The following is a 23,121-nucleotide window of genomic DNA, read 5'->3' as shown; positions in this document are numbered from 1 at the left end:
AAACTGAAAAGCCACAACCTTATCAAGACCCCAAGGAGACCCAGGGCCCTTCCTCGGGGAGCTCAGGAGCTCTACAAAGGCAGTGAATCTTCCTTGCCAAGCAATAGATGACTTGGAGAATGTGTCATCACTTTAAAGCCTTGTGACAACCCTACATATGCCTTAGGATCCCTACTGAGCCCGTGAAGTCAAGGAACTTACTTGAGAACAAGCTGCCAGGTGGTGACAGAACCTCAGTTCCAATGAACTATGTTTTGAATGCTACACCTTGCTTCCAGGTACATCCGTCTCGGTGTGGACTTACGTGAAGGGAAGAACTATCTGTAAGTGGCCAGTCTCACGGCACCCCGCATTACATAGATTCCTCTTAGAAAAACCATTAAGTTCCCATGCCCATCTCCAAGATGTGCCTCCAACACCCAGGGTATGCTACCCAAGAAACTTTGTTTCTGATGTCCTCAGAGTGCTAGAATGAGAACATCTTCCCATGAGGCTGAAGCTAGTCTGTAGTGGCCAAAGCTATCTCCACTGTGCTACTTACTGTTGAGGCTGTGGCATCAGAGCCCAGGCTAAGTAAGGTAAGTAAACAGGTGTTAAAGCAGGGGTGAAGTGGCTTCTCAGGAACTTTGAGGCTTTCTGCGCTCACCGCAGGCTAGAGTCCACCTTCCTTTTTTTTTTTTTTTTTTTTTTTTTTTGTGCACACTCTGCCTAAAGTTGTAGTCAGCTCCCTTTCTCAGAACAAAGGGCAGAAAGCTTCTCAGATGCACCTGCCATTAGGAAAGCATCCAACCTCCCTCTAATTGGGCAGTTTCCGTGGCCCCGTTATATACAAGCAAGACAGATAAGAGAGGTACTTACATCTACTTGCATTAAAGGAGAAAAATGCGCTGCTAGGTACAGGAAACTCGTAGTCATTGGCTGCCCCTGATCTCCTGATGTAAGGTCCTGAGCCCTTATCCCAACATCAGTCCATGCATCCCACAGCTGCTTCTCACTGTACTAAATGCCCATGACACTGAATACACCTTATGGGTGTCACTGAGCAGTCCTAGGGAAGATAAGAAACTGCCTCGCATCTACTGTGTGACAAGAAGCCAGCCTGAGTCTACTGCAGACACCAAGATGAGCATCTAGTTGGAAATACCCAAGTTCTCTAAAAGTCAAGATTGAATGAGACTCCAACAGAGACAGGGAACTAAGGGGTCCCCTCACCATATGACAAATAATACAAATAACAGCAACAAACAAACCCTCTTCCAAATAACACACAATACCAAATAACAATAGCCATCATTTATGAGAGCCTGCCGTGTCTGGGTGTTTTCCTTGTATACATAGGCATCAGACCATTTCCTCCTTGAGCTTTTGTACAAGTGGGTGTGCCCATTGTACACTGAGAAACTGAGGCTCAGGGTCATACAGAAATAACTGATGAAGGTGAGGCTGGAATTGAGGTCTCCTCCATGACCCATGGTTCTGTTGTGCACCCACTGGATTTAGAAGGACTTTAGAAAGACCTGTTAAGCAGGATTGCCAGTCAAGGGGAGGTTGAGGGGACAGAGGGAGATTGGTTACTAGTGGAGTTGCCCAAGATGCTCACTACTGGTTGTAAGGCCCTTGAGCCATCATCTCCTTTGCCAACACCAAAATACAGAAACTCTGGCCCCTCTACCTCTAACCAGAATATGCATTTTGACACATACCCAGGCAATGGACATGTACTTTAACATGGAGAGGTTTTAGAGTTAGTTTCAATTCATGGTGGCCCACTGGGCTATGCTGGAAAGTTTTAGTAGCTTCAGATGCCTGGTCTAACTCCCTAGAGAGTCTAACGTAATAGGGCTGGGCTAGGGCTGGGCTGGGACTGGGCTGGGCCTGGGCTATATTTGAGAGTTTTACTGACCCAAGCAGCCTGTTTTCATATGATGTGCAAATCAAGAATTATATAGACATATGTATGTGTGCATGTGTATATGTACATTATATATATATATATATATATATATATATATATATACACATACACACACACATATATATATGTATTATTAATTGCGTGTGTAAGTTTGTGAACCTGCCCACAGAGTGCCCACCAGAAGTGTTGATGCCCTAGAGCTGGGGTTGCAGGTGGTTGTGAGCTGCCTGACATGAGTAGTGGGAATTGAACTCATGACCTCTGGAAGGGCAGGTCCCACCCTTAACCACTAAGCCATTGCTTTAGCCCTGGTTTTTATATTTTAAATTTTATATTGTTGGGAAAACATCCAAAGGAAGATATGTCATGATACATGAAAATGACATGGATTCAGATTTCAGATGCCACAACTAAGGCCTCATTGATAGGCAGCCACACACTTTTGTATGCATAGTCTATGGCTGCATTTGTTCTACAGAGGCAGGCTCGAAGGGCTGCGACTAAGACTGGATAGGTTGAAAAGTCGGAACTATTCCCTTTTTGGCTCTTTAGTGAAAAATTTACCTGACTCTATTCTATAGCCCATGATGATAATTAGGAGTGAATGCTTTATTTGACTTTATTGTGAAGATATGTTATATTATATTATATATAAAATATTATATATAAATATTATCTATAAAATGTACACATATAGGTTAATATATATGCATATTATATTTGTAGATATACACACATACATGCACACATGTGTGCATACACACACAGGCACACACACAGAGATACCCTTGCATGCACATACATACAAGCACAAACACATGTGTGCACATACACACAAACACACTTGAGCATGCACACACAAATACACAGACACACAGGCACACACACAACCACACACATAGATACGCACTCACATACATACACACACAGAGGCACACACAGAGATACACACTTCCCTACACATACATACATACATGCACACAGGTACGTGCGAGAGAGCTCATGTACACACGCACACACACACACACACACACACACACACACACACAGGTTTCTCTCCTTGCTTCCACATTTGTGTTTTTACTTCCTATTGAAAAGTGGATGGAAGATAGGGTGAGCTCTTGTGCATCTATTAAGCAGGTGGCTTCAAAGGCCCTTTGCGCAGACCTCTGTCTCTCTCTGCCCCTCTAGTGCTTCGTTCTCTCCAAATTCCTGTTACTTCCTATCAAACATTCTACAAACAGATTCCAAGAGCACTTCTCCCACAAGCTGCAGGTTGGACTCCGTGCTTCCTGGCAGCTTCCTTCCTCTTCAGAAGGAACCGTGGTAGCAAGGAGTCCTCAGATCCTCTAAGGATCCTTCAGAGGGATTAGGCTTAGCCAGTGGGTTGGCTCAGGTGATAGGAGTTTGTGATCAGCTGGGGGTCCCTTTGTGCTGAGACCTGAACCCACCAGCCCTGCCCAGTGTGTCTTTGTATGCAGACCAGGGCCGGCCCCTTAGGGGGCTGGCAGCAGAATACCTTGAAGACTGGACTTCTTAATCTCATTAATATCCTGATTGTCTTCCCCAATCTAGTGGGAGTTGATGGGGTGGTACTCACAAGATAAAATGACCTCCAAATTCAGGAGATAAAATGACAGTCAGATTAAGTCCCCTAAGAGGCAGAACGCTGGAGCCAGGAGTCCACCCCTGAACCACGAGAGCAAGCCAGGGTCCCAGGCAATTTTGTTCCTCCTAAGGGACAATAGGACTGACTCATTTGCTCTGGGAACCCTTGCTGCCGAGATGAAGATTTTTTTACAGCTGCCCTCATAAACCCCTCCTCTTGTCTGCTGCCCCGGGAGGCGGTGGAGCTCCCAGAGGTGAGCTGAGGTGCCTACCCGTCTCACAGGCCCCATTAAGTTGTTAAAGCTTTTAAGTGCCCCAGACAGGGTCCAATGCAAGGGCAGTTCAAATCCCCACACAGATAGGGATGGGCTTGGGAAAGAGAGGCCTTCGGGTTCTTTCCACAGAATTCACCTTGCCCAGAGGCAGCAGCAGCTGGGGACGAAGCAGTGAACTAGCTAGGTTCTGAGTCTTCTCCCTACCTTAGCTCTGTTCTTCTGATGGGAGCAGCAGTATAGAAGGTATAGCAGTATAGAAGCTGTCTGTCTGTCTGTCTGTCTGTCTGTCTGTCTGTCTGTCTGTCTGTCTGTCTGTGTTTGTCTCTGTCTCTGTCTCCCTGTGTCTCTGTCTCTCTCTGTGTGTCTCTGTCTCTGTCTCACTCTCTCTCACTCTCTCTCTCTGTCTCTCTCTGTATTAGTTCTCAAGCTTAAAAGTTGTTAGTGTCTGCATAGAACAAATAAAGACAGATGGGCAGTCTATTACAGGTCAAAACCTGTCCCACTGCTGACTAGCTCTATGAACTCGGGTAAATCACTCCACCTTCTAAACATCTCAACTTCCCTTGGTTGACAAACGATGGGTATCAATACTGATAACACTCATCCTCCTAAGTCTTGGGAAAAGTTAAATGAGACAAGCACAGAGGTGACCAGTCCAGGGCCTGGTACCAGGGAAGCGCCAAATCGACATGAAACGTCCTAATTTCTCATCTCCCATCTGTGTCTTGCTTGTGGGTATGTATGTCTGAGGTCTCCTTGGGTACACTATCTATTCTGTGCCACGGAGAAGTGCATCTATACAGGTCATTTGTACCTAGGCCAGGAATAAATCTGCTTTGTCTAAGCCACAGGGTTAGATTTCTGCAGCCACCAAGGATTCAGGGCAATGGAGTCTAAGGAAGAAGGAGGCAGGACTCTGTGTTTCCAAGTTCTGACACCTGGTGAGGAAGCCAGGTCTGCTGGGCTGAGAAAGGGAGGGAGAGAGTTCAAAGGCAGGGGAAAGCAGCAGCCGCAGAAACAATATGTCCTTTAAGGCTGAGGCCTAGAGGTCTCAAAGTTATCCTGGGGAGGTGTCTTCTCCCTTCTGTGACTCACTGACTTTGCTGAAGAACAAGTCCCCATTTCCTTATGAAAAGATCATTTAAGAGTGAGGACATGTGTGGGAGAGCAAAGGCTGATGGGAACCTCATGTCCCTCCCTGCCTCCCTGGGGAGGCAGCCAGGTGGCTTAGACTGGATCAAGGTGTACAAAGAACACACCACCCAGATCAGGCTTCAGACAGCAGCCGTGGGCCAAGGCTAGCCCATCCCATCCCCAGCTTCCCCCTCCTCTGAGGCAATCAATACAAGCACCAGTCTCCGACCTGCTCCTTTTTCTTGCCACAGCCCTGCCCTCTGACCTTTTGGGGGCCTTTCCCTTGATTCAGCTCCAGAATGGAGGTAAAGGCCATCACTCCGGGCCTGCTCAATGGCCCCAGAATGGGTTGTCACAGGACCCTTATAACCAGGGACAGCTCCTGCTGGCCAGAGCTGGAGTAGGGGGGGCAACAGATAAAGGCCTTCCAGTCTGAAGATAAATGGCCGCCTGTAGCCCTGCTACAGTAACTTTAGGCCCCCAAGAAGAAGAGACAAAGGGTGCCCCTGTGACACACACTGGAAAGATGGAGGCCCATCAGCAGAAGCCAGGCTGGTTCAAAGCCCCCGCTTAATTGTCAATTAAGCATGCATAAGGGGGGACAAAGCCATGACAACCCTTGGCTGCATGCTGGTGTGTGATTGTAAAGGCAGAGAGGGGCAAGGCAGAAAACAGCTGATTCTGCTGAGTGTGTCTGTAGGCTACCTTGTAACCAACTAGCCGCTGACAGAGGCAAAGTGCTTCTCCTGCCATCCCTATTGTGTGGGACATTCCAGGACCAGGGTCACATTGTGGTCATCGTGGGCAAGTGGGGCACATGCAGTAAGCATGGCTGGGAAGGAGTAGGCTTGCCTAGGAAAAGGAGGCACAACTCTCCAGGGAGAGGGGCCTGGGGGACAGTCTTCTCTTGGGTGCTGCCAGACCTCCTGGCTCAGGTGCTGGGGTTTAGAGAAGGGACAGTGTAGAGCAGGGGGCTTAGACCTTGGGGTCGTGTCCCTCCCCAGCTCAGCCTTAGAGATTGCCAGTGTTAGGGACTGGGGACTATATCAGAGGGTAAAAGTGTCCTATACAAGCATAAGGACCAGCGTTCAGAGCGCCACACCCATGTAAATGCTGAGCAGGCAAAGGGTTTGTCTGTGATTCTGGCACATCGGGAGATGAATGGATACAGGGCATCTTCAGAGTTAAGGTATCTATCCAGAGTGATCAAATTAGTGAGCTATGGGTTGAAGTAAGAGACCCTGCCTTAATAAGGAAGGAAGAAAGACGCTGGGCATCGGCCTGCTACTTCTCTCTTAGCTTCCTTTGTATGGCATCCTTAGTGGCTTTCAGCAATGTCTAACCCTGTGGCTTAAACATCACACACACACACACACACACACACACAATGTAGGTACACACACACACATATATTCACATACCAATATACATACATGTATGTGGAGAGCAATAGAGAATAAGCAAGACAGACAGACAGACAGACAGATAGATAAATAGATGGATGGAGACAGACAGACAGACAGATATCCAGTACTGACACTGGGTGTTGGCTCCAAGTTTAAGATTCCAAGTCAGCTGTGTTTTTGGCATGGGACTGGGGAGGCCCCACTACAGGGAGGGTACAGTAAGGCTCTGTAACCTAAAGCCTTTCTTGAACATGTCTGTCTGCCTAGCCCTGGGGACAGTCCTAAGAGCCATCTTAGCAGCCTGATATGGGCATCTAGGGTTCTAATTCCAGCAGTGCAAAGCACAGGGGTCACTTCTTTGTCAATCCCAGGATGAGAATGCATCTCACTGCCTGTTAGGATTAAGCATGTGGAACTAAAAAGAAAACAGCTTTTGCCTTGTCTTGTTTTGTTTTTGTGCCTATCCTTGCTCCCATTGGCCCCATCTATCCTCTTCAGTACCAAAAGGATGGGAGGGATCGTACTGAGGTTTGCTGGGAAAGGTGGTGTTTACGGGGTCCACCCCTTTAATCCTTGCATGCACCCAGCATCCATTTGACACATAAGAAACTCAGAACGTACATGAATGAGTCACACTCATCATTGGTCATAATCACATCCAGAGAATCCAGTCCCTGGGCATGAGTCTGTTGATGGGCTTTGAGCGAAGAGGAAGGTCTAAAAAGCCCATATTCAGAGTCCCATAAGAATCCTCCCGAGACAGCTGCCGGATCATTCTCTCCCCAGGAAAGCCTGTGATGCTCCCAGAGGCGACCTTGATCCCCAGATGGTTCTGTGAAGGCTCCCTACAGAATATAGATCCCGAGGATGCTGGGCTATGTGTCCCCGGCGTTTTCCTTCTCATTCCTCACATGCTGGCTAGGCACACACTCCATCACTGAGATGCATCCCAGTTCACATTGCCAGGACTTGGTTAGCATTTAATGTATATTTGTGTGGCAAGACTCAGCAGACCCCATGTCTACTCACCATCGTGTGAGTTTCAACAAATGATCTCTTTCTGGGCCTCAGTTTCTATCTTTGAAGGCTTTCTGGGTTCTATCATCCTCTTTTCTTTTTTTAATTTCCTAAAGATCCGGAGTTCCAGAGCAGCACCGAGATTCCATTTTCAGTGGACCATACTCTTCTCAGACTGTCTCTGGCCCTTGTCCCTGCCTCTCCTCTGTTTCTAATACCTGGCCCTGCTGCCTTAGCTCTCTGGCTCTCCAGCCAGGGCACGGAGAGACTAAACTGGCGACCCTGCAGTGACCTCAGCACAACCCCAGCTTGTCAGAAAGCCGCTGGTCCTTTGTTTGGCTTGCTGGGCTCCCTGACTTTGGTGTGGAGATCACAGGTCTCAGCACAATGGCCATTGTCTTCTCAACAATGCTCCTTGCCCCAGCCACGCCCCCACAGCTTCCAGATTCAGCTCCTTGGATCACCATGGTGGGCAAATTCTCCAGCCCTGCTCAGTACCAGCCATAGGCCATCCAACCACTTGCTGAACCTTGCTTTGAATCGCTCTAAGGGGGGTTCAGTGACTCTTCGGTCAGGTCAATACTTTCTCACCTTACTAACCCCCAGCTTCTTTGCCTTTTATGAACAAGCCAACTTTCTTCTGGGGTGTCTAAGCCCTTCTTTACTCTCAGGGCGGGACTGAGAGAAACCCCAGCCTGGTCCTAGGCTTCGTGCCGGCCAGTTTCAGGTCTCAAAGATCATACCTCCTATGAGTGGCAGGTGTGGAACACACGTCTGCATATTGCAGTTGCTGGCTCAGACCCTGTCCTGATGCTTTTGGGCCTTTCCCACCCAAAAGGTAACTCACAGGAAAGGGGAGGAAGGGACCTCAGAGGACTATAAATTATAGCAACGGCTGGCTTTCCTCTCTCAGGCTTTCCCCCAGATCAGAAAGATGTGTTGTGTTTAGTATACATGGGTACCAAACAACTAAGGGTACCAAAACTCTCCTCACTTCTGGTAAGCCAGCTTTCTTAGGGAGAATGAAGACCTAGGAAAAGACATGGCTGGCACATAGGGGTCCTTTTTCACCTGAGGGTAGAAGCACCTATCTTGACATATTCAAACCCCATAGCAGAGACATTCTGATCCAGGCCAACATGCTACAAATTCTTTAGCCAACCCATCACACGCCATCTCAAGTAACAGACTCCATTTTAACCCTGGCTCAGGCCAGCCGAGGCCGCCACCCAAGTGGCCTTTCCCTAACAACCATTTGATTCCTGCTGAAACTGGAGAGTGGCCGATAGGATATGGTCCGAAACGCAGAGGGGTCACAGTGACCGGTGATACATCACTGTGATCTCCCTGCAGAGCTTGGACCTGGCATCTCCAAAAGGCAGCTTTCTCTGGAGATAATCAGTGTGGCTGAATCAGCAGCCACACAGAGAGAATGAAGATAGAGAAGAAAAGGGCAAAGGGCTCCTTTGAGGGCCAAGCAGCTGAGCGAGGAATGGGAGGAAACCTGACCAGAGGCACACACTCTCTCATGAGCCTGTTCTGGCAACCAGAAGGAAGCACGTCTGAAACGATTCGCTCCTCGGAAGCACCGTGAGCAGTGAGACTGGCAAAGACAGTGGCAGTCAGTTCCGAGGCGGTGAGAGCCTGGCCTCTACTTACCTGACAGCTTGTTGGGTGGAGAGGAGCTTGGCTGATGGTGAGGGGAGCCATGGGTGAGCAGGGGGTTCAGGCTGTGCGTCTGGTTGGAGCTATAGGCATCCATGGCCAGCTTCTGCCTGAATGCCTCTTCCTTCCGGCGGTTTGCAAACCAGTTGTAGACACGGACCTCCGTGACCAAGTTGGAGCCTAGGCCGTGGGCTTTGGAGGGGGAGACCCCTCGTTGCAAACATTCTGCCCTATGAAGGACAGAGGGGAGAGACGGTGAATGAGGGTGGCTGAAGACTGTGTTTGCTAGACCCCAAACACAAAATCATAGCAGAGGCTGAAGGTCAGTGGGGGTGGGTAAGAGGCCTTTCTAGAGAAAGGCCATTCTCACAGTCTTTGAGAAGGCTCAGTGGAAGCTTTGGTCCAGGCCCAGAGCGAGCTATGTTGCCTGAAAGGCAGAGCTTAGGCCCCTATGTGGCTCTTATTAAATGAGAGCAGGGCAAGGATCCACAAGAAGACAGCCCTGTGATTTGCCTCCTGGCACCCCCTTTACTGCTTCACGAAAGGCAGAGTCCTTTGCTGGCTCTGTCTGAGTCTCTTCCAGGCACTGTGAGAGACATCTGGACTTTGGGGGTTTGATACCCTCAAAGGGTGGGGGCAATCGAGAGTCCACGTTCTTGCTCTGGGGCAAAGAACTAGCGGAGAGGAGTAGGATATTAAGAAGGGGAAGGGTGTCTCTGGGTATAAGCACCAATGAAATCCAGACCACCATGGCCTCTGTTCTTGGATACCCCACTTGCTGTTAAAGGCTTTCCTCAGCCTGAAGACCTTGTGCCAAACCTGGCCTGCTTTCTTTTTACTGCCAAGGCTGCCCAGCTTGGAGACTTAGCAAGGACTCCACAGGCTTCCACCAGAGGAAGGAGTAAATGTTTTAGAAAGTCGATATAAGAATGAAAGAAAATGGAGAAAGAACAAAGCCAAAGGAGTGTTTGCTTTTCAGAGAGAGAGAGAGAGAGAGAGAGAGAGAGAGAGAGAGAGAGAGAGAGAGAGAGAGAGAGGAGAGGAGAGAAATAGGTCGAGTCAGCATGCACAGAGCAGACCAAACAGATCCAACCAAGTCTTACTTGCCTGCCAAATTTTCTTAGTTGTCTTAGCCTTAAGACAGGGTCTCTTTGAAGTATACAGTTAATATGTTTGGAGTTATTTAAAATTTATATTGAGAAAAATGTATTTTCACTAATGCTCTAGACAAGCATCTACATAAGTCTGTTAAATTGTTGTTTTATATCAAACAAAGTTTATAATACTTATTATTATTGTTATAATATTTTGTAAATTTTATGAATATAACAAAAAAGATATTGTGGGTATTGAAGGGGGTCTCTGGGATGAGTGGGGGGTACAAAAGGGAAACAAGAATGTGATTTAATTCTATTTACTTAAAATATGTTTTTAAATGTTAACAAATTCAGATAAATTGAAATCATGTAACTTTTCTCATCAGAATGCAATAAAAGTTTAAAACAAAACAAAAAGACGGGGTCTCAGGCTGCAGTAGCTCAGACAGCCTTAAATTCTTGATCTTCCCCCTCCCTCTGCCTCTTGAGTGCTGGGCTTACAGGTGTGTGCCAATGTGCCAAGCATTCTTATAAAGCTCGTGCCAGGCTCCAGATTCTTTCTGGTCTCACAGGGAATACAATTAGTGGAGGCCAGACTTAAGGAACACTTTGGTGGTGCCTGTGTGGAGTGGAAACTTCTCTCCGGCATCATATTTTATGTCAGAACTTCTAGAGTATCTCCCCTAAAACAAACCCTCGTAGGAATGATGATTTAGCATTTCACAGAGGTGAGATTCCATGATTGAAAAATGACAGTGCTAACTGGGCTTCTTAAATGCAGGCTTCTCGGTTCTTTTTCGTCTTTTGAACATTCATTTATTTGTGTGTGTATGTGTGTGTGTGTGTGCACGCATGCGTGTGTTATAGCAAATATGCTGAGATGAGAGGATAGCATGCAAGATTTGGTTCTTTCTCTCCATCATGTAGATCCTGGGGATCGAACCAGGCAGTTGGGCTTGGCAGCAAGTACCTTAGGCCTCTGAATCATCTTGTCAGTCTTCCTCAGAGCTTTTAAAATATTAAAATATGCCATGACCCCTGAAGTACTTCTATGATGTGTCTCAACCCTATTTATTAGTAAATTAAATTTGGTATTCTATAGAATACACTTTAGGAGGACCTGGTTTAACCACACTTAGGTGGATAATCAATATCCCAACATCACAGGACCAAAGGGCTGAACCATTGCCTTCCTGCTCCAGGGGGCTCCTGGCATTACCTGTTACACTCCTCCACTAAGGCCTCCCTTTCTTCCTTGCTGGGATTCTTTTGCCGGTCGTAGGCCTGGTACAAAATTTGCTGGGATGCGGGCCCCCATTTGAACCGATTGCGGCGCATCTTCTTGTTGGTGGGCTCAGAGCAGGTGTCCTCTGACTGCCCAGGCCCCTGGTTCTGTTGACTGAACTCTGGAAAGAGAAACAGCAGCTGATCCTGACTGCTTTTGTCTGTCATGTTTCCAGAGCTCTGGACTGTCTGGTTGAACTCTGAAAAGAGAAAGGAGTAGACTTGATAGAGCCTGTAGCCTTCACTCTATAGACAGGCAGACAGACAGACAGACAGACAGACAGACAGGTGGACCAATGAACAAAGACACCTTAGTTCCTCTCCCTTTAGCTTTACAGTACACCCCTCCCTGCCCATCTTGTGAGCCGAGCCAATGTTTTGAGAAAATTAATTATTTTCCTTTTTCATGGTTGACCTTCTGACATTGAAGCAACACTATGAATCCCAAATGCTTGTTTGTTATTATTTATTTGTTTGTTTGTTCGTTTATTTATTTATTTTGAGATAGGGTTTCTCTGCATAGCCCTGGCTGTCCTGGCACTCACTCTGTAGACCTGGCTGGCTTAGAAATCAAAGAGCTGCCTGTCTCTGCCTCCTGTGCACTGGAATTAAAGGCGTGAACTTTTAATTCAGACCCCCTGGCTCTGAAGGCTTGTAGTTTGGTGGCAAGGGAGATGAGCCCAGTCAAGTCTCAGGCCAGGAGGAAATTGTTCAAATCTTACACTTACCCACCATATTCAGAGGTGTGCGTGGCCCTCCCTGCCCTTCACTCCTTGTGTTCTGGGCAACTGCATTCTAATGCTAGACTCTTTGAAAACCATGAGACCCCCAAACCTTGAAAATCGTGCTTTGAAATAAATGCCTAGAGCTTTGTATCTGAAAGAGATGTTCCTTAGAACTTCTAGTATGATTGTAAAGGCAGTAGCGAGTGGGAGTGATATGTGTGTCATGTGTGTGCACATGTGTGTATATGTGTTGTGTGCGGGTCTCTGTGTGTGATATATATGTGACATGCGTGTCATGTGTATGGATATGTGTATTTGTGTGTGAGTGTGTGAGGTGTCTGGTATGTGTGTTATATATGTGCATATGTGTGTCCCAGGAGAACTTTTATGAAGGAGTTGGCTCATGATCTGCCCACGTAATTTGAATGATGGCAAGTCCAGAGTCCAAAACAGAAGACCTTTCCAGGAATGAGAGTGAATGAGCTGGAGAAAGGCAGGAGACAGCTGCCTGACTTTCAGGCCCAGGCAGACCTATCTTCAATTCACTTTCATAGAAGGAGTGAAAGGCAGAAGCATGGCCCGGCGGCCACGTGGTGGCTCATATGGTTGGACTGAGGTTTGATACCCATTTTATTAAGAAGGGAGCTATGTTGTTCTCGTCCCATGTCTGCACGGAGCAGGGTTCGTGGGGGGTACAGGACACATAAGCTCATGTTCCAGTCCCTGCTGCCCTTGTTCTGGGCCTTGGTGCTCTCCTTTCTCAGTCTTGCTGTTCTCAGTGGCCAGCTACAACCTCCAGAGCACTACAGCGACACCTCTGGATGTGACATACGTTTCAAATGCTATCTGGGACTAGTGGATCCCAGATCCTCACTACTTAATGTTTGAACCCCATCCACAAACCTTCCCTAGTGTCTCCAGTCTGTATGTCTGGGATTTTATGACCTGTCATGGGCTCTCTTTCCATTTTAGCCCATTTCAAGAAAATAGTGGCTTTTTCTCAGCCTGAACTTAAAGTCCCAGTTGTGGGCACAGCCAGCTTGGTTTAACCAGTGGCCAAAGGCCCAATCAGAAGCCGTGTCCCAGGTGGATAAATGGCTGCTGTCGCTGGAGTCTTTGATTTGGGATGGTCCTCAGGCCACCTAGGGTTCTGTCTGCATGGTAGCTCATGGTGTTTTTAGAAACCAGAAATGGCCTCTGCTAAATGTAAAAGCAGATTGTCACCAGCTTCCCTGGGACACTGTGCACAAAAACAAACAAACAAACAACCCAGTAACTCCTCCCATAGTCAGATTTTTTCCAAGTGTTTTCTTTTTACCATTTATATGTCTTGGTCTTTACAGCAACTCTTTAAGTGCTGTTACTTGAGGGTAAATGTGGAGACAGAAGTCCCCTGTTCAGTAGGGAGGGGATTATTTAATTCCTCCTCCTCTTCCTCTTCCTCCTCCTCCTCCTCCTCCTCCTCCTCCTCCTCCTCCTCCTCCTCCTCCTCCTCCTCCTCCTCTTTGTCCTTCTCTTACCCCTGTGGACCCTGCAAGGCATCTATAGAATCCCCTATGGATAATAGTCAAAGCCAGTGAGGATAACCCCAAGCGTCTGGGATTCTGTTGAGATTTTTCATGTGAAGTGAGCAGGTGTCACGAGGCTTCAGCGGTAACAGTCCATCTCTACAGCACAACGCCCTCTACACCTAACCCTTCGCCTAATTCTCACAGCCCAACGTTATTCCCAGTAGCAGACAACCGAAGTTCACCGTGGGTAAGTGACCTATCCAAAGTCAGATGAGCTTAGAAAGTTCGAACGTTCCTAACCGCTAGCTTATAAACCACTCCAGAACAACCCCCAGGCTCCTCGGATCTGACTTTGGCAGAGGAGGCGTTTGCTGCATGCATCCCACAGTACAGGGACTGCTCTTTTAGGATACAGCAGCCTACAGGAGGTTGGAACCCAGAGCATTTGTAGCTCAGTCAGAGCCTACAGACCTAAAGGACCTGGCCTAGCCACATCCAGTGTTTGAAGAACTAAACTCCATCCCACAGGTCCTCCAGCTACCACAACTTTCTTCCACTTGCTTTCAAATTAAATGGAACAGAAAGTGTTTGATGCCCATAAAAACGACATTGGAACGTTTGCTTTAGCAACCTTATCCAGGGCTTAGGAGCTAGAGAAAAAAGTTCTGTGTGCATAGACAAGCCCTTGAATAGTAAGTACCATTTATTAGTTTTTTTTTCATGAAACTTTTGTGTATAATTTTATTTTTCATCTCCTTTCTATTTCTACTCAACTCATTCATTTGGTTTTTCTTTTATTTATCTCCCCAATTTTTGTCCCATGCTAGAATGTCTTTTCTTTGTTCTTTAAGGCTTGATAAAAAAAATGCTACTTCCTCCAGTTAAGTCCTCCAAGATTTCTCCAGGTGCTATAGCAGCATCCCTGCTCCCCAGTGCATGCCTTTTAGACGGCTTAGAAAGCTCCTCTCATGAATTACTCGGGTTTCTCAACTCCTTCAGGAGAATGGGAGTCTGTGAACCCCACAGACTAGCATAGTGCTTTGGACACGGCAGGTGTATGTATGATAATTTACAGGAGGAGGAATACGTCTCCAGTAACTATAAACCAGTAACAACCAATTATAACACTGAACAAAAATGTCCCTGGCAGCCTGCCATCTACTTGGTCAATTCTCCTTTCTTGAGCATCCTGAGGCTCTTTCTGGGACTTGCATCTTGTTAGACAGCCCAGTGTCTTCTGTGCCCCCCTGTCTGTCCTGGCATTGCTGAGTGAATACCATTCTGACTTCTGAGCCAGTCCCCCCTCAGAGCTGTCTGGCCTTTGCAAACTGTGGTTCCTGAGAATGTTGGGCTATGTAGGAACTGCAGAGCTGCTTCATGTCAGGAGGTCAAGTCCTTGAGTGGGACCACCATGGGGGAGAGCCAACCCAGACTTTAAAGGATTGACTCCTCTACACAGCAGACAGCGCCATCCACTCTGTCCACATAATGTTCCAACTCAAGGGTTAACCTCAGACGGAGACAAGTGCCCTGAACCTTTCCTTCCACTGATGGCCTTCCTGCCCACAGACACAATAAACACAGGCACGGTCATTTTGGAGCAGTGTGTAGAAAAAAAAAATCCAAGAGCAATTTTAAAAGTGACTGTCCAGAAATAGGGGAAAAGATTCCTACCCAGAAAATGATGGAAATGAACATGCTGGCAAAGACACAGAGGCTCACAGCAGAGAGAGAGAGAGAGAGAGTGAGAGAGAGAGAGAGAAAGAGAGAGAGAGAGAGAGAGAAAGAGAGAGAGAGAGAAAGAGACAGAGAGACAGAGAGACAGAGACAGACAGAGACAGAGACAGAGACAGAGAGACAGAGAGACAGAGAGAGACAGAGAGAGACAGAGAGAGATAGAGAGAGAGACAGAGAGAGAGACACAGAGAGAGACAGAGAGAGAAGAAGAAGAAGGAGGAGGAAGAGGAGGAGGAGGAGGAGGGAGGGAGGGAGGGAGAAAGGGAGAGAGAGAGAGACAGAGAGACAGAGACAGAGAGATAGAGATAGAGAGAGACAGAGAGAGACACAGAGAGAGACAGAGAGAAGAAGAAGGAGGAGGAGGAGGAGGAGAAGGGAGGGAGGGAGGGAGGGAGAGAAGGAGAGAGAGAGAGAGACAGAGAGAGAGAGAGAGAGAGAGAGAGAGAGAGAGAGAGAGAGAATTGGCTGGGATGGTGGCAGCTAAGACAGTTCTAGAGAGTGGGCTGGGTCCAAAGATTTCAAGCGTAACGGTGGCAAGGTATGATCTCTCCAAATAAAAACACCCTGAGGTTCAAATTCCCCTCAGTGTAAAGACCCAAGCTTCTCATAATTCTTGGGTGGAAGGAATTCTTGGGAACAGAAGGAAGACCTCAGGTTAAGAATTGAAATCAACTGGTTATAAACTGGGTATAGAGGTGCACGCCTTTAATCTCAGCACTTGGGAGGCAGAGGCAGGCAGATCTCAGAGTTCAAAGCTAGCCTGGTCTACAGAGTGAGTTCTAGGACAGCCAGGGTTGCAAAGGGAGATCCTGACTCAAACACACACACACACACACACACACACACACACACACACACACACACACACACACACACACACACAAAATAAAGAAGAAAAAAAAAACCTCTAAAACTGCAACATCAACAACCACCAAAATAAATAAATAAATAAATCCAAACAAACAAAATGCCCCTGCACTGATGAGAACTGAATCAGCAAACCAGCACCAGTCACCTGGCATCAGTGGATCCCCCATAAATATCACTGTTGGGATAACCAAGGGCATTCTAAGAGATTTGTGAGTTTTATATGGTAGTAGCATTTTAAAAGTAATCTGGTAAACTTGGAAGTTGTATGAAAAGTGTGTGGAAGAACGTGTGTACAACACACAAAGTATAGGGGGACAGATTGTGTGGGTTGTGTAGGCAACTTGTTGCAAAATTATTCAGAATTCCTTGCTGGTTTTCTTTAATAATTTCTTCTGAACTAAAAACATTTCATTGAAATTAATTATGTAAACAACAATAACAAAAACCAATTGGTCAGAGTTCCACATGCAGACACTTTATCTGCGTCCTGCCTCAGACAGAAAGGAGGTCTTTACTAGGTGAAGTCACTCTCAGCCGAGCTCACGTTTGAATCTTGATAAATGTGAGCAATTGCTTTAAATCGCTTCTGGACTCAGTCCTCCACCCCAGCCCCTGCCCCCCACCCACCACTACCACCACTTCCAAGGAACAGGGTCAGGTTCTGATGATCTAAACAGACACCTTAGCTATTGATACTTTTCCCAGAGGGAAAGAAACTAACAGTAGTGATAATCTATATTGTTGACCACCATGCATTCTCTTCTTTGGAAACTCAGACAGACTATCTTCATATGTCAACCAGAGACAACGAAAGGGGTGTTGGAAAGAAGGACTTAAAACATTGAGTACACTGCACACACTGAAGGTCCTTTCAGTGTAACTAGCTGTATAGTGAGGGGCTGTGGGAGAGAGACATGATACAAGATAACCCACTGTGTAGCAACTGTATCTACCCGACAACTTCTTAGAATTGCCAACTACTTTAAAAGGCCTCCTAATGGAGGGGAAACTAAGGCAGCCCATGAGGTCATAGTGAGAACAAAAGTCCCTGTAGGTTGAAGAAGAGGCAAGGTTAAAACACTTACGTCGGAGGATCTCCCGTTGCTTTCTGACATACCAGGTGTACAGGGCAGCTCGCTTCTGGGTCTTCATGGGGGTGCCCTTGTTGAGGTGTTGAGAGAGGTGGGATTGGTTCAGGCCTGTGACATCAACCACCTCCCTCTGGGGGATGTTGTGCTGTTGCATGTATCCCTTGATCATTTTGGCAGCCCTCCAAGGGTCCTCACTAGACAGAGAAACAGATCATTAAGATGCTGGTGCAAAATGCCCAAGGGAAAGTATTCACCTGCTGGGAGCAAAAAAAAAAAAAAAAAAAAAAAAAAAAAAAAAAAAAAAAAAAAAAAAGTCATTTTCACACATTCCCCTACCTCCAGCCTGGAGAGGTATAGGGCTAAAAGCAAACTAAATGCAAGAGGAGTAGGCACCTCCCACCTCGTGCCCTCCACACAGCTTTTACTTCTGAGATAGGCTCATCTTTAAACCTTCTCCTACTCCCCAGACCCCATCCCCTAGGCCAGGGAAGGAAAGGCTCTTGCTTTGTTCTGCTCTCCTTGAATTTCAAGAGACTAAAAGACAAGAGTCTCTCCAAAGAGTGGAGATGCCTGGAGCCCAAGTTGGCTATGATGATTCTACACAGAGCCAAATCAGTTTTTAAAGTGTTAAAAGTGAGCCGGGCAGTGGTGGCACATGCTTTTAATCCCAGCATTTGGGAGGCAGAGGCAAGCAGATTTCTGAGCTGAGTCCAGCCTGGTCTACAGAGTGAGTTCCAGGACAGCCAGGGCTCTACAGAGAAACCCTGTCTCAGAAAACAAAAACAAACAAACAAACAAAAAACAAAACAAAACAAAAACCAAAAAAAAGTTTAAAAAGTTTTAGTCCAAACCTGTCCAATATTATTCTCCTTCTGAAAAGGAGGTCCAGTCTGTTAAAACAGGGGTAGGTCTGTGTGCACAACTCCCGGGATACAAGCGTTTTCAGAAGACTGCCTGTATATTAAATAAAATTATTTTTGATGTGTCTAGAAACCTCCAGCAATCAAACTGAAATATTTCATAAGCATTTGTATAGTTGTGATTCCTTTTGTGATAAAATATTACATTGTTTTTGGAATTTTAGAAAAAGCTTTCTCAAATATGATCTCTCGAGTTGAACAGGGCACTTGCAAAGCAGGTATTTTTTTTTTTTAAATTATCCATAGCCCCGCCTCCAAAAATAAAACCCATCGAGGAAGAGTAATTTCAGTATTGGGAGTAAGACATTAATGATCCCAAGTACGCTGTTTGCCTGCATGATTGCATCTGTCTGATATAGAAGGCCACCTGGGAGGTATCAGTTCTCCCAGATTTCAAGTTTGGACCGAGGATAGACATGCTTCTCGGTTCTCACAAATGCAGGCACAGCTTGCTTTATAAACAGGGGTCAAGGGTGTCTCCCAGGCTTTTAAAAAATGTTTTTAACTTCACTGTTACTTTTTTTTTGCTTGTTCAATAGGTGACTTAGAATTGTCATTGAAATTAAGAGACTAAGAAAGTCAGAATCATAAGAGACTAAGTTTCATAATGCACAGCACAGATCAAAAGTATTAAAGGAACAATACAAGTAATGTATATTATTTATTTAATGCAGCTATAGAAACAATTCTTCACTACATGTTGATATATATGCACACATATATATGTATATATTGTATATATATATATACACATACATACATATACACAATATATTAGCTTAACAAAATTGGGTTCAGGTGAAACAATAAAAATTGGTGTTAAAGTTGAGGCCAAATTAGATACAGTGGTAAAACAATTGTTTTTTCAATGGTGCCTGAAAAATCAATTAGTTTGTTTAACGTGTTAAAAATCTCCAGCAATCAAGGGAGATATTTTATAGGCATTTGAATTGTGACTATTTCAGCAAGCCTTGGCTATCGGATTCGTCAGAAGCCAGGCTTTGAATGAGATGTTTTTGAGAACTGTAAACGTTCACATTAATTGTACATAAATTAACGAATTTCTCAAGCATTTATAATGGCTCAGAAAGTAAAGCAACATATTGAAATAGTAAGAACAAAAGCAGAGGAAATGTGTTCCAGTATCAAGACCTGAAGAATTCATTCTGAGCAGGAGAAAACCACGGCAATCAATATTTTAGACATAACCACGTAAATACCAGCGATCGTCTAAAAGCTCATCGTTGGTTAACATTTCCACAGATACTGTTAGGGTGTAAAAACATTTCTAATAGATACGAACAATAGCTTCAAAAGTTAGAGAAAACAGTGTTTGGGTTTTAAAAGTTAACATTGTATCGCTTTAACAGATCGTTTGGCCATTTTTCCTTTGTTTAGCTTCTTTACCGGTTATTCTACATGCTTAAAAAACCTAGCATAATAGTGTGTTCTAAGTGTGAGTGGTTCCGTGAAAAGGAGAATTAACAGCGAGGTGATTAAGAAAAAGAAAAACAAAACAAAACAAAAGAAAAACCGTTGAGACCAAACCTTCACGCCCGGAATTAAAAGACTTGAACTGGGGGGTAAGGTGGTGTAGTTACACCTTAAAAAACAAACAAACAAACAAACAAAAACTAAAATCACAAAAACTTCTCGGATCCCAGAAATGTCTCGCATATTTCCTAGGGGAGAGCTCCGAGGCCCAGGTAAGGACTTATTGGGAAATACAATTTCCTCCCTAGGAGAAACTTGTGGTAGCTAGAAGCGCTCGGCCTTTGTAGAGCCAGGGCAGGTGTCAAATGCGGCCAGAATGTCCGGCCCGCTCCTTCCTCAATGGTGACTCGGAGCAGAGAATCGCTGGGCCCCAGCTCGCGGGACCCAGAGGCCTTGGTCCCTAGGTGGCCCGCCGGATCTCCTAAGCCCCTGGAGCACACCAGCCTCCGGGCCGCAGCCGGGGAGCACACGACACCGCAGTTTGCAACCTTCCTCTCTGGCCAGGTTCTTCCAGCCAGGGTGAAGGCGACCAGGCGCGCCAGCGAGTGACCCTCCTCCCCCGCACACCTTTCTTTTCTTTCCCACTTACAGGGGAACAAGGGGGTGGAGCGGGGAGAGAAAAACAAAAGAGTGTGCCTGGAGTCGGCTGGGTAGTGACCTGCGAGCCGCTAGCAATTTCTTGAAAAATTACTTTAATAAAGTCGGACGCTTCCAGGCCCAGGGGAGGGAAGGCTGCACCAGCTTGCGAATGGGACAAAGCGTCAGGGTGTGCCCTCGGTCCTCATCCCAGCTAGAGTCTGGGCTCCTCTCCTTCTGCTCCCCATGGCTTGGGGGTGGGAAGAAGGCCCAGGTCCTAAGACCCCCGACTCAGACAGACTCTGTGCCCGCAGAGCTCTGCGGGTGTCGGCTTCCTGGTGCGGCGCGGGGACCTGGGGGCGCGCCCTGTACTTCTGTGCGTGTGTCCAGCGAGCACCCCCTCCTGCGTTTTGATTTCCTTCCCTTTCTAAGCCGAGTTTACAACTTCACCAATGAATAACCCGCCTCTCTTTTCAACCTAATCACACTCTTTGTGTACTTTCTGTTGATGATTTATAGGAATAAATTAATAACACGCTAACTCCACGTGCTGCCGTTTATGTTACATCTCAGTTGTGTCCAGCCCGGCGTGGGGACCACGGCGGAGAGGCGCCCTCGGCCTCCGGGCTTCCCTAAGTAGGCTGCGAGGGGAGCTAGATGGTGGTTCTCAGGAGGAAGGACCTAGGCCCCAGGAGGCTGGCGACGGGATGCCGGGTCCCTGAGCCAGGGCCTTAGGACAACTTTCCTGTCAGCCTGCCGTCCCAGACCTTCCGAGGGGCTCCGTACCCCAGTCTGTACCCTCTACTCCCGACACCCCTAAACTCAGCCAGAGAGAAACCATTGCTACATGGAGAAACGGCAACGGAAGAAACCCAAGCTTCTAAATGAGAGCAAAAACATTTTAGGAGGTTAAAACAGATTTTTTTTTTTTTTTTTTTTTAAAGAAGTCCTCCAGATTGCCTTGGCTAGAGGGCAAGCGACCGGGTCCCCAAAGCGCAAATTCAAATGCAAGGTCATATCCCACCCCAAGCGCGCGCTGCGGGAGAGGAAGCCGAGCCGCGGAGGCCGCCGCGGTCACTCCGGAACTCTGAAACTTTGAAGCCGCAGGGCTTAAGAGTCAGAGGCCACGCGAGGGGCTCCTTTCTGAAGCCAAGTGGCCCCGGAGCGACGCGTAGTCTAAGGGAGCCGCTTAGCTCCTTGGATAATTAGTAACTAGCTGTCAAAGCGAAGGCCCGGGCAAGTGATCCCAGCCACCGAGGGACCGCCAGCCACCCCGGGTTCCCCTAAGACCGCTGGGGTGTCGCTAGCGAGATGTGTACACGCCCACCTCTGCAAAAGGAGGTGGTGGTCTTAGGAGCACGTACCCCACCTATTCTCTCTCCCTTTCGTTCGTGGTTTCTTTTACCCGGCACTGGTGACCACCCTATTACAAACTTTCCACTTTATAATTCTAAACCCGGAGCTCACCCGGCGCTCTAAGGACATAACCAGAGAACTTGCTTCCCAGGCCTCGGCCACGATGCTGCCAGGCCTTCTGCAAAGAACTGCAGGTCTCAGGAAGAAAAGGGCGGCTTGGGGTTTGGGGAGTTTGGTGGGTCCTGAGGGAATCGCAGCTGTTTCACTGCACCCACCTGCCCCTCTAAGGCTCTGCACCTTCGGTTCTCGTGCCTGGGTACCCCCAACAAGGTGCCTGGGTCCAGGGTGCCCGCACCGGTGGAGGCAGATGAAGCCTGGAGGTTCCAGGTCACCCAGTGAAGGGCCAGGTTCAATGGTTAGCAGAGAAGCGGAGCTCCCCCCGGGGTATTTTTCCCGTGGGAAAGGGGCTCGCGGGAGAGCAGTGTGCACCGCATGCCTCTGGCGCGGGGCCGGGGACTCCAGAGACTGCGCGGGCTCCGGGGCGTACCTCGCTCGCTTGCCTACCTGAGCATCCGGTCCACCTCGGCCCGCTGCTCCGCGGCCTCCTCGGTGTTGAGCGCCTGGAGCTCTTTGAGGATAGGAGGAGTGTCATAGTCATCGCCGTCCTCTGAGCCCTCGTCCCCAGACAAGCGACCCTTGGCGTGGCCATTGGTGAGAGTATGGAAAACCGGCTTGGTGTCGAGATCCGCCCCGCTCCCGGGGGACAGGGGCAGTGTCTCCAGCTTCACCCCGAAATTCGGGGACGGCAGTAACTCCTCCAAGGCCTGGATCAGCACTTCCTTGGTGACTCCGGAGCTCAGCAGGGCACTCAGGAGTTCTTGCTGGAGCGACGTGAGCTTGGACACCATTTTCCAAGGACGGAAAAAGAAGGGGTTGAGGGGATGGGTGGGTGCGAGAGAGGAGGGTGGAGGGGAGTTTTACAAAAGAACCCCAAGTCCTGGAACCCCTCCACCTTTTAGTTTTCAGAGACCTGTTACTCCCTGGGGTCCCGGAGACTCCTCCGAGAGGAGTCAGAAAACTTCTAACTTGCCATGATCGCCACCATTAGGCCATATAAGATATGCAAATGAGTGGGAAGGGCTCTGCTTTCGGCAAGATGCAAATGGTGGTGGGGAGGGGGAAAAACCGAGAAAGTGGGAGAACCTAAGGGACAGTCCAGCGGAGCCAGAGACTTGGGCCGGGACTGGGACTTGCCAGAGCCCATTGTACTCACGCTGGGGGGCTCCAAATCTTCTCTACCGAATCTGTTTATCAGCCAAACTTTAGGTGACCTTTGGACTTGTAAAGCAAGTGGCTTGCAGCCTAGGCTGGGTGGGGGTGGGGGGCCTTTCCACTGGCGACGGGTTCGGCTTTAGTCCAGAAAGAAGAAACTGCGCTTCG

The 23,121-nt window shown here is 47.5% G+C and overlaps 1 protein-coding gene across 4 annotated transcripts in view; it reads right to left on the bottom strand.

Moving 5' to 3' along the window:
• Hnf1b (HNF1 homeobox B) overlaps positions 1-22,769 on the bottom strand; it is a 55,295-nt gene extending 32,526 nt beyond the window's left edge. The window contains exons 1-4 of one of the 4 annotated variants that reach the window (XM_031353602.1): positions 22,246-22,769; positions 17,330-17,529; positions 11,337-11,601; positions 9,015-9,250 (exon numbers count right to left, since the gene is read on the bottom strand). In XM_031353602.1, the coding sequence (XP_031209462.1) occupies positions 9,015-9,250; positions 11,337-11,601; positions 17,330-17,529; positions 22,246-22,589 (1,045 nt within the window). In that variant the 5' untranslated portion in view covers positions 22,590-22,769. The remainder of the gene's footprint in view (positions 1-9,014; positions 9,251-11,336; positions 11,602-17,329; positions 17,530-22,245) is intronic. The other 3 variants (XM_031353604.1, XM_031353603.1, XM_031353605.1) reach the window with 3 other exon arrangements.
• Positions 22,770-23,121: the final 352 nt, after the last annotated feature.

Source organism: Mastomys coucha, unplaced genomic scaffold (genome assembly GCF_008632895.1).
Source record: "Mastomys coucha isolate ucsf_1 unplaced genomic scaffold, UCSF_Mcou_1 pScaffold5, whole genome shotgun sequence".
Classification (NCBI taxonomy): domain Eukaryota; kingdom Metazoa; phylum Chordata; class Mammalia; order Rodentia; family Muridae; genus Mastomys; species Mastomys coucha.
The sequence above is the reverse complement of the archived record's forward strand: the minus strand, read 5'-3'. Positions and strand labels throughout refer to the sequence as shown.